Source organism: Camelina sativa, chromosome 11, assembly GCF_030686135.1.
Source record: "Camelina sativa cultivar CO46 ecotype springtype chromosome 11, ASM3068613v1".
NCBI classification, from domain to species: domain Eukaryota; kingdom Viridiplantae; phylum Streptophyta; class Magnoliopsida; order Brassicales; family Brassicaceae; genus Camelina; species Camelina sativa.
In genome coordinates this window covers 14113976-14129538 of record NC_141890.1, presented here as the reverse complement: position 1 = coordinate 14129538, position 15563 = coordinate 14113976, and the positions used below count along the sequence as shown (strand labels likewise).

Sequence of the window (15563 nt, the reverse complement as noted above, 5' to 3'; positions counted from 1 at the left end):
ATATATTATGGTTTATGGGAAATATCTGTTAGACACAAAATAAAAGTTTACAGCCGCCAACAGTTGGAATTAATGTTTAAAATTTCGGGCTAATTGGATGACAATGATTTAGTAGCTAGGTAATACTGGAACAGATTAGAGTTATATAAGAAATTAACAAAGAAGCAAAAAAAAAAAAAAAAAAAAAAAAAAAAGAGGAATCAAGCCAAAGAATATATTTGTTTGACCCAGAAAAATGTCTTTAAAAACACAAACCAAATTTAATGAGGAGAGTGGAAAGAGTTTGAAATTGTATAGAAATATCTTTTATGCTTGAGAGTTTTAAGTAAGAAGAATATAAAAGAGATATATAAGATGTTTTTGTCTTTTCTGTCTGTGTATATCAGTATATGTTGATGGAGGACAAAATCCCAAAAGATATCAAATAAATATAAATGTCAATTAATTGGAAATTAATGGATTTATTTGTTTACATAATGTCAATAGGCGTAGTTAATGGATTGATGATATTCGTGAGCAATTTGGGCTAATTAAGCTATGAGTGTGACATAGATGATTGGGGATGTGTTCGTTGGAGTATAGTTGAGGTCTAACGAGTTTGTTGACCAGAATTAGGTAAATTTCAATTTTAATTCAATAATATATCCGATCCTTATATTTAACGATTGTTTAAGGATCAAGAACTTCTTAAGGTTTACCAGTAGTTCAGATTCTTGGTTATAGGGAAAACTTGTCTGAAGAAGAAATCCCTCCGGATCATGGGAGAGGGTTACGTGTGAGATGAGAGAACTAATAGAAGAGATCTCCTCTTGAACAAGACAGGGAGGTTGAACCAAAAAGGATAAACAAATCTAACCAATCAACTTAATTTGTAAACAAAGTTTGTAGATTACCTTTCGTATTCAAACTCTCTTTATCCGCATAATACCAGGAGTTTTGCACTTGTTAGTTACCAAATAAGTCATAACTATAACTATCTGGACCTAACATTTTTTTTTTTAAATGTCCTGAAGCATACCATTGTTTTCTTTTTTTTTTTTGTCTTTGGAGGCTCGTCTGATTAACTACTAAAATAGTCTAATATTATAAAACTAAATACGTAAATAACAGAAATGTAATAAGATTCACCAATCATATGAATTACTTTTGGTTGTTGAAAGGGAGATAAATTATATAAATATGATAGTGATGTAATGCCTTCGGAGAAAATTTTGAAAACCATATATACTCGACATACTTGACACACCGCGTAAACTACTCTATAGCATGCAAGAATCATTAATGTCATGTCTCATCCACCAACAGTTCAGATTATAGCCGTCAACCGTTTTACATTACAGCTAGCTTCACCCAATCCCAACCTCTATACTTTATACACAGTCAAAAAGTCAAAAGAGGAATATGACAACCCGGTTTCAGGGATACGCAAATAAGTTTTAAAAAATTGATTTGATCATTTATGTCACCAAAATGTACTTATTTTTTCGCTCAAAGGTTTTGGGAAATCTCATAAGTTAAATATGTTTATACTGGAGTAGTTTTAGGATGGATGACATTCCGGAAAGTGATTGTCGAAACTGTGCGAGTGAGAACAAAATGCATGAAAAGATCATGTGGTGATTTGTAGAGACAGTAAACAAATCATTAACACCTTCCAGATATAACAAACTGATTGTCGAATATGGATGGGCTCACAGAACGAGAGTGGACGTGAGTTCCACTAAGAGAAGTGGATGGTCACAGCGTTACAAAGATAAAATAAATTCTAAAAATCGTTTTTTTAGATGAACATGTGAAGATTCATAACAATATTCAATTTTTTACAGAATACAAGGATTCAACAAAGAAGAACATAAACCTGAAATCTACAATATACAACATTATAAAAAACACCGCAAAACTAGAGAAGACAATAAAAAAGATGCAATTGTTGGAAAAGAAGAATCTCAATTCAATCGGTTTTGCAGTGAGGCCTGCATCTGAGAGACAGCTCTCGAATTCTAAAGATAGTTTTTTTAGTCATTATCGATGATGCCACCAAATGTTGAGCTCTTTGCATATACTCTTTCTTTCACTCCGAGAAATAAGAGCGAACATTTGTTCGTCTCATCCTTATTTCTAAGCTAATTATACAAAATTCCATGTAGATACTCGGACCTTTAGATTAATAACGTCAATGACTCAACGGTAATAATCTATTTTATACAATTTATGTGTCTCTAGTTTGGAGTTTGGACCAACGATATTTGGATCTACTCCGTTGTAGTTTATTGCTTTAAATTAAGATTAAATGTTATACTAACTGACAAAAATGAATTGTTATCCTCATTGACCGGAATGACATTTCTAATCACGGATCTTTAGTAAGAGAGCCTTAGTCGTGCCAAAGAGTGACTGGATATATATGAGTATATGACCAACTCACCATCATAAACCAAATCTAATTTTCTTATATTGTGTGACTTGTGGACGTATTAGACTTTTTAGTTCAACCATGGGTAAAAGAGAAAGGCCAAAAGAAGGCAGAAAACATTTCCCTATCCAAAATGGTGTTCTCAATTTCTTCATTAAATTGTAGTTTATATTAAAAAAAAGATTGACTATATGTGGTGCTAAACAAAAATAGACATTTGACTTTTTTTTGAGTGCCACCAAGATTCTGACAAAACGAATTATATCCATGTTAATTAATTGAAAAGCTTAATTAAATTATTGCGCAACATAACGTGACCAAATTAATTAAGCTACATATCAGGAGGAGTTTTGTTCAAGTGGTCCAATCAATCATTCCAACTACATAAACCAGCTTCTTATAGTGGAGCACTGGAGGCGTAGTTAGTAAGAAATCGGTTTAATATTCTGTAGAGAGACTAATAATTTCGATTAGTTCCGGTTTGGTTAGCTTGTGTGATCGTAACTTGCCGGTGGTTTTGCGACGGACACGTCGGATGTTGTAAATGTATCACGTGTCTCAGCTGTAACTACCTTTAAATTCACTACTGCATTTTATTTTTATTTTTCCAGATTCTCATGTAGTACATCTGTAATTTCTTCGGTTTATTTTTTTTAGTTATGTTTCCAAAAAGACATGAATGTAGTAGAAACATTATTACACCTCCTTTTTTTTTTTCCTCTTTTCCTAAGCTTATATTAATAAAAAGAAGTGTGGCTTTGAAGCAAAATCTTAACTGTTAAGTGGCGTAGAAACCGGTTTAATATGTTAATTGTAACTCGGTTATGTTTAATTTCGGGTTATTTTGTGATCTAGTGTAGTAGTTGAACCAATTAATTCAGGCGAATTAGAAAGAAAGAGAAAAAGAAAGAAAAAAATTAGGACAAAAAGGCAAAGCGTGGTACTGTCTCTTCTTCTCTTGTCCGTCGTCTTCACCATTTCGAAAAATCTCAAAAACTTTATACAGAGAGAGAGAGAGAGAGAGAGATCCTTACATATACTTTTGCTAACTTCCCAGAAAACCCTAATCTTCGGATCTGTTTAACCTCCGGATCAAAGAACCTTAACCTTTGCGATTTCCTAAGTTTTTTTCCTTCAGATTCCGTTTGGGTATCCCCACAGATTCTTGGTGGGTTTCAAGGGGGGAGATGATGGCATTTCCGTGAAATCAGTGATGAAATTGGGAGTGAGAAGTAATTTATTCAATCTATGGGGGTAGTAGCTGAAGTGTGGAGGTCGAGCGTGAGGCTATTGACGAACTCGCCTCAGCTTATTAACAATGGCTCTCATCATCACAAGTCTGCGTTATGGAAGTGGCGATTTTTCTCGAGTCATCCCAAGAGAACCGTAATGTGGACATGGGTTTGTGGTTTCATGCTTTTCTCCTTAGGTGTCATCTCACTCTTAACCGGTCACGTTGTCTCTCACCTTGAGTGGTATTCTCAGCAATTGAGCAAACGCAGCTTAGTAAGCTAACCTAGTTTTTCATTTTTTTGTTACTTTCAACACTGAGATTTTCACTCTTCTTACTGCTCAACTTTTTGATTTCTTGAAATCGGATTTGTTGTTATTCTTCTCAGGATATGAGCCGTCGAGAACCAATTGATGTATGGAAATCAAAATATTCCAAGTTCTTCTATGGATGTAGTGAGAGAGGAAGGAGCTTCCCTCGTAAGTCAGATCTTCTTACATGTGTTCTTGCCTTGTTGAATAAAAAGAAGTTCTAAGAAAGTGAAAGTTTTGTCCTTTTTTCCATATTGATCTTGAATACTTTAGGTAAAAAGTCTGTATCTTTATTGATCTAATTGCATATTGGACTTACCCCTTTTAGTTTCGTTTAAAGCATAAGCAAATGCAATTTTGGGTTTCTGTTGATGTACAAGAAAGATTAGGCTTCAATATTTCTTCTTCTTGTATCAATGGTCCTCTTTAACATTGATTTTTTTTTTTGTTCATCTTACAGCTGCTGCCCAGGAGCACTCGTCTAATGGATATTTGCTTATTGCAGCTAGTGGAGGCCTTAACCAGCAAAGAACAGGAGTAAGTTATATTATGTCTCAAGAATATATGTGTTAGGCTATCACCAATATAATGTTGCTTATCGTCTTTATAGAGTTATGCAGCAGTTGTTTCTTCGTTGAATTCTCCTCAGCTTGTTTTGAAAATTGAAAATAATGTTATCTTTATGAGCAGATAACTGATGCAGTGGTTGTTGCACGGATTCTTAATGCTACTTTAGTCGTACCCGAGTTGGATCACCATTCTTATTGGAAAGATGACAGGTAACTTTTAGCAAGTTTTGGCAAATGAAGTTATTCAGTAGCCATGTCAATTTCTTATGGGAATGGATCATCTGAATGGACAGAAATATTTACTGAAAAAAAGTTGCTTTGATTGCTGTGCAGTGACTTCAATGACATTTTTGATGTTAACTGGTTCATATCTTCTCTCGCCAAAGATGTGACTATAGTAAAGAGAGTTCCTGACAGAGTCATGCGTTCGATGGAGAAACCTCCTTATACCATGCGTGTGCCTCGAAAGTCTACTCCTGAGTATTATCTTGACCAAGTATTGCCAATTCTCTTGAGGAGACATGTAAGTCTATGTCACCTAAGAATCAAATTGTATAGTTTTATCATATTATACACCAGTTATATTTGTTTTTTGCAATCCCCAAAAGTTCTATGGTTCTGTTTCAGTTTAATATGGTTGAAGCTAAATCATGTTTGTTGAAATCTTGCAGGTTTTACAATTGACAAAGTTTGACTACAGACTAGCAAATGATCTAGACGAAGACATGCAAAAGTTGCGCTGCAGGGTCAACTATCATGCTTTAAGATTCACAAAGCGGATACAGTCAGTTGGGATGAAAGTGGTCAAGAGGATGAGAAAGATGGCCAAACGTTTTATTGCTGTCCACTTGAGGTTTATTAAGTTTCTTTAACAAGCCATACTAGATTGTTTTCTCTGCTTTTTGCTTAATGGTCTTTCAATCATGTCATATAAGCATGTAACCATACTTTGATGAACTGCAGATTTGAGCCTGACATGCTAGCCTTTTCTGGTTGTGACTTTGGTGGGGGTGAAAAAGAGCGAGCTGAGCTAGCAGAAATAAGAAAACGATGGGACACATTGCCTGTGAGTTCATTATGTTCTTTTACATAACTTTCTTAAGTATCCAAGTTCTATGCGTTATTTGTTTACAGGTGCAGTGAACTGAAACTTGATATGTGTGTTTGCGCTTCTTATATTAAGAAATATATTTACAAACCTTGTTACATCTATGTTTTTATCATAGAATAAGAGCATTACACCAAATTTTCTTTTCTTGTGGAGACTTTGTTTGGAGTTACAATATCTCACTACCATACCGCAGGATCTGGACCCTCTGGAGGAAAGAAAGCGTGGGAAATGCCCCCTTACACCTCATGAAGTGGGCTTAATGCTGCGTGCTCTTGGCTTTGCAAATGACACATATATCTATGTTGCATCTGGAGAAATATATGGTGGTGAAAAGACACTGAGACCACTTAGAGAGCTATTTCCAAACTTTTACACCAAGGAAATGCTTGCCAATGATGAGCTGAAGCCTCTGCTTCCCTATTCTTCACGCCTTGCTGCCATTGACTACATTGTTAGTGATGAAAGCGACGTATTTATCACTAATAATAATGGGAATATGGCCAAGATTCTTGCAGGCCGAAGGTTAGGAAAATTTCCACTTGTCCCAATTAGAGCTGTTTGCTGTTAAAATATGTTTTCCAGTATGAAACAACAGGCGATAGCATCTTATCATTTTCTTACTTTGAATAAAGTAGGTGATATATAAATATAGTGCCCTGCCCTTGCCCTTGCTCTGCCACAGAGAATTAAGTAGATTTGGTTGAGGCTTGTCATAGCTACACGGTGCATCCTCATTCACATGTTCTTTCTGGTTGCATTTGCATGAATTGCTTGACTGGTTCTTCAATCCACTTAACGCATCAGACACGAGACCATGACACTCTTGAGTATGTATTTACAGGAGGTACATGGGTCACAAGAGGACCATCAGGCCAAATGCAAAGAAGCTAAGTGCTTTGTTCATGGACCGAGAAAAGATGGAGTGGCAAACTTTCGCCAAGAAAGTGAAATCTTGTCAGCGTGGATTCATGGGTGATCCAGATGAGTTTAAACCAGGACGTGGTGAGTTCCACGAGTACCCACAATCTTGCATATGTCAGAGACCCTTCTCTTATGACAAAACCTCAACTGACGACGAAGAAGACGACATACCAGAAGAGAACCACAACAGCACCAGCTTTAGACATGAGCATTTGTCTTCAGCTGACCATGAGCGTGACGAAGTTTTCCCAGACTAGCAAAATGGTTCTGCTGCATCAATATAGGTCGCTGGAGATTTTACTGTAACCAGGTAAAGGTCAAAATTCCAAAACTTTTGTAGGAGGATAATAACACAAGGATGTACATGATTTGAATAGAAGTCTTTTGTGTTGTTGTTACAGCTGTTGTAAGGAGATTGATCAACACAGGTAGATCGAGGAGAGGAATAGGAGCTTCCCACGTAGCTACTTGTTGCTTCTAAAGTGTTCATAGATACTTCTATCGAATAGGCATACATAACCCCAGCTCTTCTCTTTGTTTCTTTCTGATTTTGAAACACCACCACCAAAACTATCTCTCTTATCTTGTATTTGTCTTATATCTAGCTTTTGGTCTTTCAACCCGTTGGTCTTTTTTTCTTTTGGTATTCCCTTAGATTTCCTGAAATGTAAAATCAAGTTTCCCTCTGATTCCTAACATTTTTGTTTGTATTTCATTTTGAATATCAGAAAAGATGTGCATTGATTTCGATTCAAGTTTATTAATCAACTTTACTTAAAAGAAAAAAAATATCCCGGAATATTACATAGTTTACTACAAAAAGATGCTTTCATGAAAAGAATATTCATTCATACATGTTATGAATACAAAATAATTCTCACAGGTGTATGAGCAGAGAGGTTGGTCAAAGTTGGCATTTTTTAACTTCAAAAAGAAAGGCCAAATGGGCCTGAAAGGTTTAAGAAGAGTCTCTCGTTGTGCTAGAAGCTTCACCTGGATTAACCAAAACACACTCCAGACTTGTAGCGTAATCACCAACACACGAAGCGTCTCACATCGCAACACGTGTCAGTTTTCACACGTGGGATATTCTCATTGGTTGTATCTCTGAATCTTATTCCACCTCAGTATTATTTCTCTTCTCAGTAATTTAATATATAAATGAACTCTTGTCTCCATTTGTATACTTTTTCCAGAACCTGACGGAGGAAAATAAAATAAAAAACTTTTGAATCTGCAAATCGATTTCCGCCGGAGAATGCGATCGGAGCTCGGAAACTGGTCATTCTCTTATACCTTCTTCACTCTCTCAAATCGCTAATTCTTTCTCCAACTTTGTTTGATTTCACACTTACCTGCCTCGATTGCTTCGAGTATCGGAATTTTCTAAGTTTGTTTTGCTGAGAACATTTGCTTAGTCTTGACGTTCTCGTCTTCGATTCCATGTGCTTTTTTAGTAATTTGACTCTGTTGTGATTATGCTTAGCTTTCTTAGAGGTGATATAAATCGGTGTTTTATGTCTCATCGGCCGTGATCGATTTGAATTTTGAAATCTAATCCGCATTGTGCTTTTTTTGTTGGATTTATTCTGTTTCTAGGGTTTTTGAATTCTCTAATGCGGCTGTTTCTTTAATCTTTCAGAGGAAGTGCAGGTCTCTCTACTCTCTCGGTGTTTTAGTTAACGATCGGAATATGGGGAAGATGTTTAGTTGTTTAGTGGTGTTCTTGTCATTGATCTCTTTAGTCCCCGTTCCATCGGAATCCGCTGTTTCCAGTGTAGATCTAGGTTCGGAATGGGTTAAAGTTGCCGTAGTTAATCTGAAGCGAGGACAGAGTCCAATCTCTGTAGCCATTAACGAGATGTCAAAGAGGAAATCACCAGGTCTAGTGGCGTTTCAATCTGGAGACAGGTTACTAGGCGAGGAAGCTGCGGGTATAACGGCTCGTTATCCGAATAAAGTTTATTCACAGCTGAGGGATATGGTGGGAAAGCCTTTCAAACATGTGAAGGATTTCATCGATTCTGTCTACTTGCCGTTTGATATTGTTGAAGATTCTAGAGGTGCAGTTGGTATTAAGATTGATGATGGTTCGACTGTTTACTCAGTTGAGGAGTTGTTGGCTATGATCTTGGGTTATGCCTCAAATCTAGCTGAGTTCCATGCTAAGATCCCAGTGAAGGATATGGTTGTTTGTGTTCCACCTTACTTTGGTCAGGCTGAGAGACGTGGTTTGATCCAGGCTTCTCAGTTGGCTGGGGTTAATGTCCTCTCTCTGGTTAATGAGCATTCAGGTGCCGCTTTGCAGTATGGGATTGATAAGGATTTCTCTAACGGGTCGAGACATGTCATATTTTATGACATGGGTTCAAGTAGTACTTACGCAGCCCTTGTCTATTACTCTGCTTACAATGAGAAGGAATATGGCAAGACTGTTTCTGTCAACCAATTTCAGGTTAATAATGCTCTTCTTTTAAATTAGGAGGCTTTATTTTCTTCCAGATATATTGTATTTTGTGGGTTCTTTATTTTTTGCTTCTTGGAAACATGTGTGACTTAAAGCTCAGCCTACTCATTCTTATTCTTTTGGTCTGCTCTCAGTTGGAGTGGTTTTCATTATGGGTCATAATTTATTAATGTTTATGTAGGTCAAGGATGTTAGATGGGACTCGGGACTAGGAGGACAGAGTATGGAGATGCGTTTGGTAGAGCACTTTGCAGATGAGTTTAATAAACAGCTCGGTAATGGCGTTGATGTGAGGAAGTTCCCCAAAGCAATGGCTAAATTGAAAAAGCAAGTTAAACGTACAAAGGAAATCTTGAGTGCAAACACTGCGGCTCCAATATCTGTTGAATCTCTTCATGATGATCGTGACTTCAGGTATAACTACAATCTATCAAGGATTCACTATTTTCCCAGCTCACCAAACTTTGGCTGCAAAAATATTATAATAGATTCACATGCTCAAATTTTTATCATGATTATTTTGATGTGCGGGATATTCTAACCACTAACCTACTTATGTTTATTCAGGAGCACAATTTCCCGTGAGAAGTTTGAGGAACTATGTAAAGATCTGTGGGAGAGATCTCTTACACCTTTAAAAGATGTGCTCAAGCATTCAGGTTTGAAGATCGATGATATATCTGCAGTGGAGCTGATAGGAGGAGCTACTAGAGTTCCCAAGCTACAGGTAGTTTTTCATGCTCTCAAAGCCAATCAGTGGATTTTCGTTTCTTTTTTTTCCAAATGAAGTTAAGATCTAATTTTTAATTACAGAGCACAATCCAAGAATTTATTGGGAAACAACAGTTAGACAAACATCTGGATGCTGATGAGGCTATTGTCCTCGGCGCAGCACTACATGCTGCTAACTTGAGCGATGGAATTAAATTGCAACGTAGGCTAGGTATAGTTGATGGTTCCCCTTATGGTTTTCTAGTTGAGTTGGAAGGCCCTAATGTTAAGAAAGATGAGAACACAAAGCAGCAACTCGTACCACGTATGAAAAAGCTACCCAGCAAGGTACTACTGCATCACATTCGGAACCTATTTAAGCGTAGAAAATGTTTCTATCTTGTAGTAATTTTGTATACCTGATTCTCTGACAGATGTTCAGATCGTTTGTCCTTGACAAAGATTTTGATGTGTCACTTTCTTATGAGTCCGAGGATATTTTACCCCCAGGAACCACCTCCCCTGTGTTTGCGCAGTATTCTGTCTCTGGTTTGGCAGATACATCTGAGAAGTAAGAGCTAAAATTTTGTTCTCTTATTGTTCTGTTATTCTTTCCGTTTGGATAGAAATATGTTTTATTCAATATAAGCTGATGAATGTAAGTTCATTGATTGAAACAGATATTCTTCTCGGAATCTATCAGCACCTATCAAGGCAAATTTGCATTTCTCTCTAAGTAGAAGTGGGATTCTAAGTCTAGATCGAGGAGATGCTGTAATTGAAATCACAGAATGGGTAGAAGTTCCTAAGAAGAACGTGACCATTGATAGTAACACAACCACAGCAACAGGCAATGCCACTGATGAGAATTCACAAGACAATAAAGAGGACCTACAAACCGATGCTGGAAACAGCACTGCTTCAAATACAACAGCAGAAGTTGACCTGGGCACAGAAAAAAAGCTGAAAAAGCGGACATTCAGGATTCCTCTAAAGGTGGTATTCTGGCTTTACTGTATCCAAGATTTTTTTGATTAGTGTCAGTACCACTAACCAATTTTGTTTGGATATGACTTGTAGGTAGTAGAGAAAACTGTTGGACCTGGAGCACCTTTTACGACAGAGTCTCTTGCCGAAGCTAAGATAAAATTAGAAGCCTTGGACAAGAAAGATAGGGAAAGAAGAAGAACGGCTGAGTTAAAAAATAACCTTGAATCTTATATATATGCTACCAAAGAGAAGGTGTGTGCTTTATATGGATCACTATCTCGGCTACTTCTTTCATGGTTCTTTTGTTGCTATAGTTATACATTGTTGTTAGTTGGTATTCTTCTGAAACACAAAGCTTTGGTTTCATTCTTCTACAGCTAGAAACACCCGAGTTTGAAAAGATATCCACCCAAGAAGAGCGGAAGGCGTTTGTTGAGAAGCTTGATGAGGCATGTATCAATTTTATTTTGAACTAATCTTTAGTTCCAGTGGTGAGTGTAATCGTTTGACACTGAGGATTTTCGTGTGTGTTTTAGGTGCAAGATTGGCTTTACATGGACGGCGAGGATGCTAATGCCACAGAGTTTCAGGACCGGCTTGACTCACTAAAAGCCATTGGCAATCCCATATCTTTCAGGTATGATCCCTGCTTGTTTTATTGAACAGGAGCTTCCTGAAAATGTTCTTACAAACCATTTGCTATATATTTGTACAGATCAGAGGAGCTTACAGCACGACCAGTAGCAGTTGAATACGCTCGGAAATACGAAAACGAACTGAAAGAGGTACATTGACATAACATGGTTTTTGTAGTTTTCTCATTATAAATAAACAAACCGCTGAGTTTCAATCACTGCAGACTACAAAAGAGTGGGAGAAGAACAAAACTTGGCTTCCAAAAGAAAAAATCAACGAGGTGTGTTTTGCTCTTCTTATTAGTGAAAACACACAAACCTTGCTTTAAAAATTCTGGTGAGCTCAATGCTAAATTGCGTGTTTCGATTCAGGTCTCAAAGGAAGCAGAGAAAGTAAAAAGCTGGCTGGATAAGAATGTGGCTGAGCAGGAAAAGTGAGTTTTGCTTCTCTTTCTTCCTTTACGGTCTTTAAATTACAATTTTTACACATAGAGAGAGAGTAACATCAAACTTGTCCCAGGACTGCTTTGTGGAGCAAACCGGTGTTCACGTCCACGGAAGTGTACTCCAAAGTATTTACTCTGCAAGACAAGGTAAGAAAAGAGACTGGTAAAAACAAAAGTAAAAGGTCAGTAGTTTGAGCAAAAAGGGTTTGACATTTGGATATAATTTGAATTATAGGTGACAAAGGTGAATAAGATCCCAAAGCCAAAGCCAAAGATAGAGAAAGCAACCAAGAAGGAGAACACAACAACGAAGGAGGAGGAGCAATCAAAATCCTCAGATTCCAATTCTTCGTCCGATGAAGCTGCCAAAGACGAGCTTTGATTAACATATATAATAATAAATAGAGTTTTCATTAAAGCTAAATTTTGTGTTTTAAGATGGCAAATAGGATTAAAGTTAGGCAGCTGAGATGAGCCAAAAGGATTTTGTTCCTTTTTTCTCCTCAACTTCTTCACATTACATCATATTCTGTGTTTTTGTTTTCATTATATCAAGTTTTGGTCTCTTTTTATTTTTCTTCCTTTAATTAAAATCTTCAATACAGTGATTTAACATCAGTCAGTCCTTCATGTCTAAAAAGGCATTTAAACATTATTATAGATTGCTACACCCACTTTACCTATACTAGCAACTGTATGGAACATAGTTAGACGGACTAGATGTCAAAGACTTCGGTAAAAGATGAACAAAATATAGGCAACATATCCATTATAAGGTCGGAGTACCTTCAAGTGTGTGTGCTATCACTTTTGATTATTCGGTTTTTCTTTTTTTCGTTTTTTTAGTAGTAGAGCCATTGTCATTGTCACTGGAAACAGTGAAGAGAAATGTATAGGAAAAATACATTATAACAACAAGGCCCCAATCATGAGATTGTATTTTAGGTATAGCTGAGTCAGGTCGCTCTATATAGCCGTAAATCCTAGACGATTGATTGCAGTGTGTTTTAAACATGATGCGACGTGATAGCCTTGGCATAACTAGATAGCACATGAGATGTATTTTTTACCCACGTAAGGTGAGCATGCTTGACATACTCTCGAGGCACTATAATGCATTTAGTGTCATGTCAGCCCCATGTGGACATATATATACTATGGACTGTAAGAACATTTTGAGTTGATAAGAAATCTCGGTGTTCAAGTTGATGTCCGTCGGAATTTTCCAGGAAGATGGACCAATAGTGTGGCCGGCCTCTACAAACTTTTTGTAGATTAGAGCTATATGGGGCTATATGGGTCACGTCACGTCGCATATTAATCGTCCTAGATAAACAAAACAAAAAAAACTTATTAATGCAATTATGCAAACACCAATTTTTTGTTAATGTATACATTATGCAAACATCATTTTAGTTAATATTTTAGGTGGAGAGGAGACAAAAATGAAAAAAACTTAGTTGGGGGAAGATATAGATAGATATAAATACGTACTAATAATAGAAAGCGTCGGTGTGGAAGGTGATGATTAAAAAACGCGTGAGAGAGATAGATCGAAGAAGAAGAAGAAAGAAAGGACACGTCTTATTATATAAAGTTGGGTTTTTTAAACTTAGTCATTAACAAGATCATGACACGTATCAAATATACTGATAAAATATTGATATATATTAACAATTATTAGTTTTCCAAAAAACTAATTAAAATAATAGTATTAAATTTACATAAAATTTACATGTTTATTATATCTTAAAAAAAAATCCTAAATCAATAAGGAAAATTAACAAACTAATATATTTTTCATTGTACGCTAATTATATTATATGTGTTTTCTTAATTAGATTTTGACATGTATAAACAAAAAAAGAATTCATTAAACATGTATATTATTATTAATTAATAAATAGGGAATAACAAATCTAAAAAGAATAATATAAGTTATGTCAAAAGAATTATTATTTTTGAAACGTAATAGGACAACTAACTAAGAAAATAACATTATCTCTACTTAAATTTACATGTTTATATTGAAAGCTTTGATCTTTGATTTTTTTTTTTTTGATATAATTTTGCTTATCTATTGTGGGTCTTTGATTTGTGCAGGTTTTTCAATGTAAGCTATCATATGCAATGATATGGAATCAAAGTATATAAAGCCTGCTAAATTAATCGAAGATGGAGACACTGATGGAGGTTCCAAAAGTTATTCTACAGTTAGTAGCGTTATAAGTTCGAAGATTAGTCGATGGTTGATGTTTCTGGTCAAAATCTAGAGTTTTCTCTTATGGATAATGTCAATGATTCTGGTACTGAAACAAAAGCTACTTGATAGAATAATTGCGAAGCGATTTTGAAATTTGAGAATTTAGAACGGTAAACCGTTTTAAAATTGGTTTCAAATCGGATTTATGTAGATTTTTATTGGATTTGGTTCGTAAACCGTTTAAACTCAGGTATATAGAGAAATATATGAGAACTTCTGAGAAGAGAGGAAAGGCAGCCCGAAGCAGGTGGAAATTGTCAAGGATATTAGAGAAAGCCGGCCAATCTTCAGGAGATTGAATCATCGTAACTAATTCGACACTGTCCGTCTCAAAATGCTGACAAACAACTCCATTAGCGAGGAGACACTCCATTGCCCAAAGTAGAGCCTCCAATTCTGCATGAAGCGGGAAAGGGTTTCGACGAAGACATCTAGCACCCAACAACAAAATCTGATATTCGCCAACTCCACATCACCAATCTGATCTGACATATGTCATGTTTTGGATTGTTTATGAAGTTTTTATTTTGTATGTCTGAATTATTTAAGACTTATATACCATCATGATTATAATTTTCAAATTTTTTATTTTTATTATGTTATATTACCTTCTTTTTTTTTGAACAAATATTATGTTATATTACCTTTCTTTCAATTTCTCAATAAAAAACTTTTATTGGATTGGTCATAAAATCATTGTACTCGAGTTAATAATGTTCATCCAAAATATCTTTGGAGTAAAAAAAATTCATGGTTAAAAAAATTATGTCACAAAACAATTTTAGTAACTATAAGAACTATAATTATGCCAAAATGAAAGTAAAGTGATATAAAATTTGTTTAATTTGTTTAAAAGACATTTTAGGTGGTGATAAAGAGCATACTTTAACAATAAAATAATTTTGGGTGTAAGAGCATATTTTTAATAGTAAAACATACAATAAAATTGTACATGTTTATTAATTATATGTTGTTTTGATGAAATCTTTGCATGTAAAATATTTGGTAATAAGTTGTGAAATGTTCTTGAAAATTTACAATAATAATATTTGTAATGATAAGTATTTGGTAAAAGTTTTGGTGGAGTATAATTTAGCTTTAGATTATTGTAATAATTGTTATAATATATTTAAAATATAAAAATAAAAATAAGTGTTTGAAGGTAAATACAAATATGATTTTTTTCTCTAACTAAAATTATTAATATATTTACTTTAGAAAATATTTTTTTTATATATTTTAAAAAAATTGTTTAGAATTTAAGATTTTTTTTTTTAACAATTTTAAAATCCGCATATCGTGCGGACGCTTATCTAGTAACATAATAAACACATTGACATCAGGTGGAGGATGTCGTTGAAGCGCCTCTCGTACACTTGACACTACAGCTCACGTACACCCAATTCATTATCCCATTTCAATCCAAACATATATAGTTATTATACAATTTATACTATAATAAGTTTTATTTTCACATCTTAAGAACCAATATTAA

General features: G+C 35.3%; 2 protein-coding genes across 2 annotated transcripts; both read left to right on the top strand.

Moving 5' to 3' along the window:
* The first annotated feature begins 3165 nt into the window (after nucleotides 1-3165).
* Nucleotides 3166-7311, top strand: LOC104723441 (O-fucosyltransferase 29-like). Its single transcript, XM_087474274.1, has 10 exons — nucleotides 3166-3919; nucleotides 4033-4123; nucleotides 4416-4492; nucleotides 4646-4734; nucleotides 4858-5047; nucleotides 5196-5377; nucleotides 5488-5590; nucleotides 5829-6157; nucleotides 6477-6866; nucleotides 6958-7311. Exons 1-9 carry the CDS (start codon nucleotides 3662-3664, stop codon nucleotides 6811-6813), a joined length of 1656 nt encoding a protein of 551 aa, XP_087330400.1. The 5' UTR covers nucleotides 3166-3661; the 3' UTR covers nucleotides 6814-6866; nucleotides 6958-7311.
* Nucleotides 7312-7445: 134 nt separating this feature from the next.
* On the top strand, nucleotides 7446-12379 carry LOC104723438 (heat shock 70 kDa protein 17). Its single transcript, XM_010441818.3, has 15 exons — nucleotides 7446-7837; nucleotides 8199-9011; nucleotides 9205-9437; nucleotides 9591-9750; nucleotides 9837-10082; nucleotides 10169-10305; nucleotides 10415-10730; nucleotides 10815-10976; nucleotides 11102-11173; nucleotides 11261-11361; nucleotides 11440-11509; nucleotides 11584-11640; nucleotides 11732-11793; nucleotides 11880-11952; nucleotides 12041-12379. The coding sequence occupies exons 2-15, from the start codon at nucleotides 8250-8252 to the stop codon at nucleotides 12185-12187; spliced, it is 2598 nt and encodes an 865-aa protein (XP_010440120.2). The 5' UTR covers nucleotides 7446-7837; nucleotides 8199-8249; the 3' UTR covers nucleotides 12188-12379.
* Nucleotides 12380-15563: the final 3184 nt, after the last annotated feature.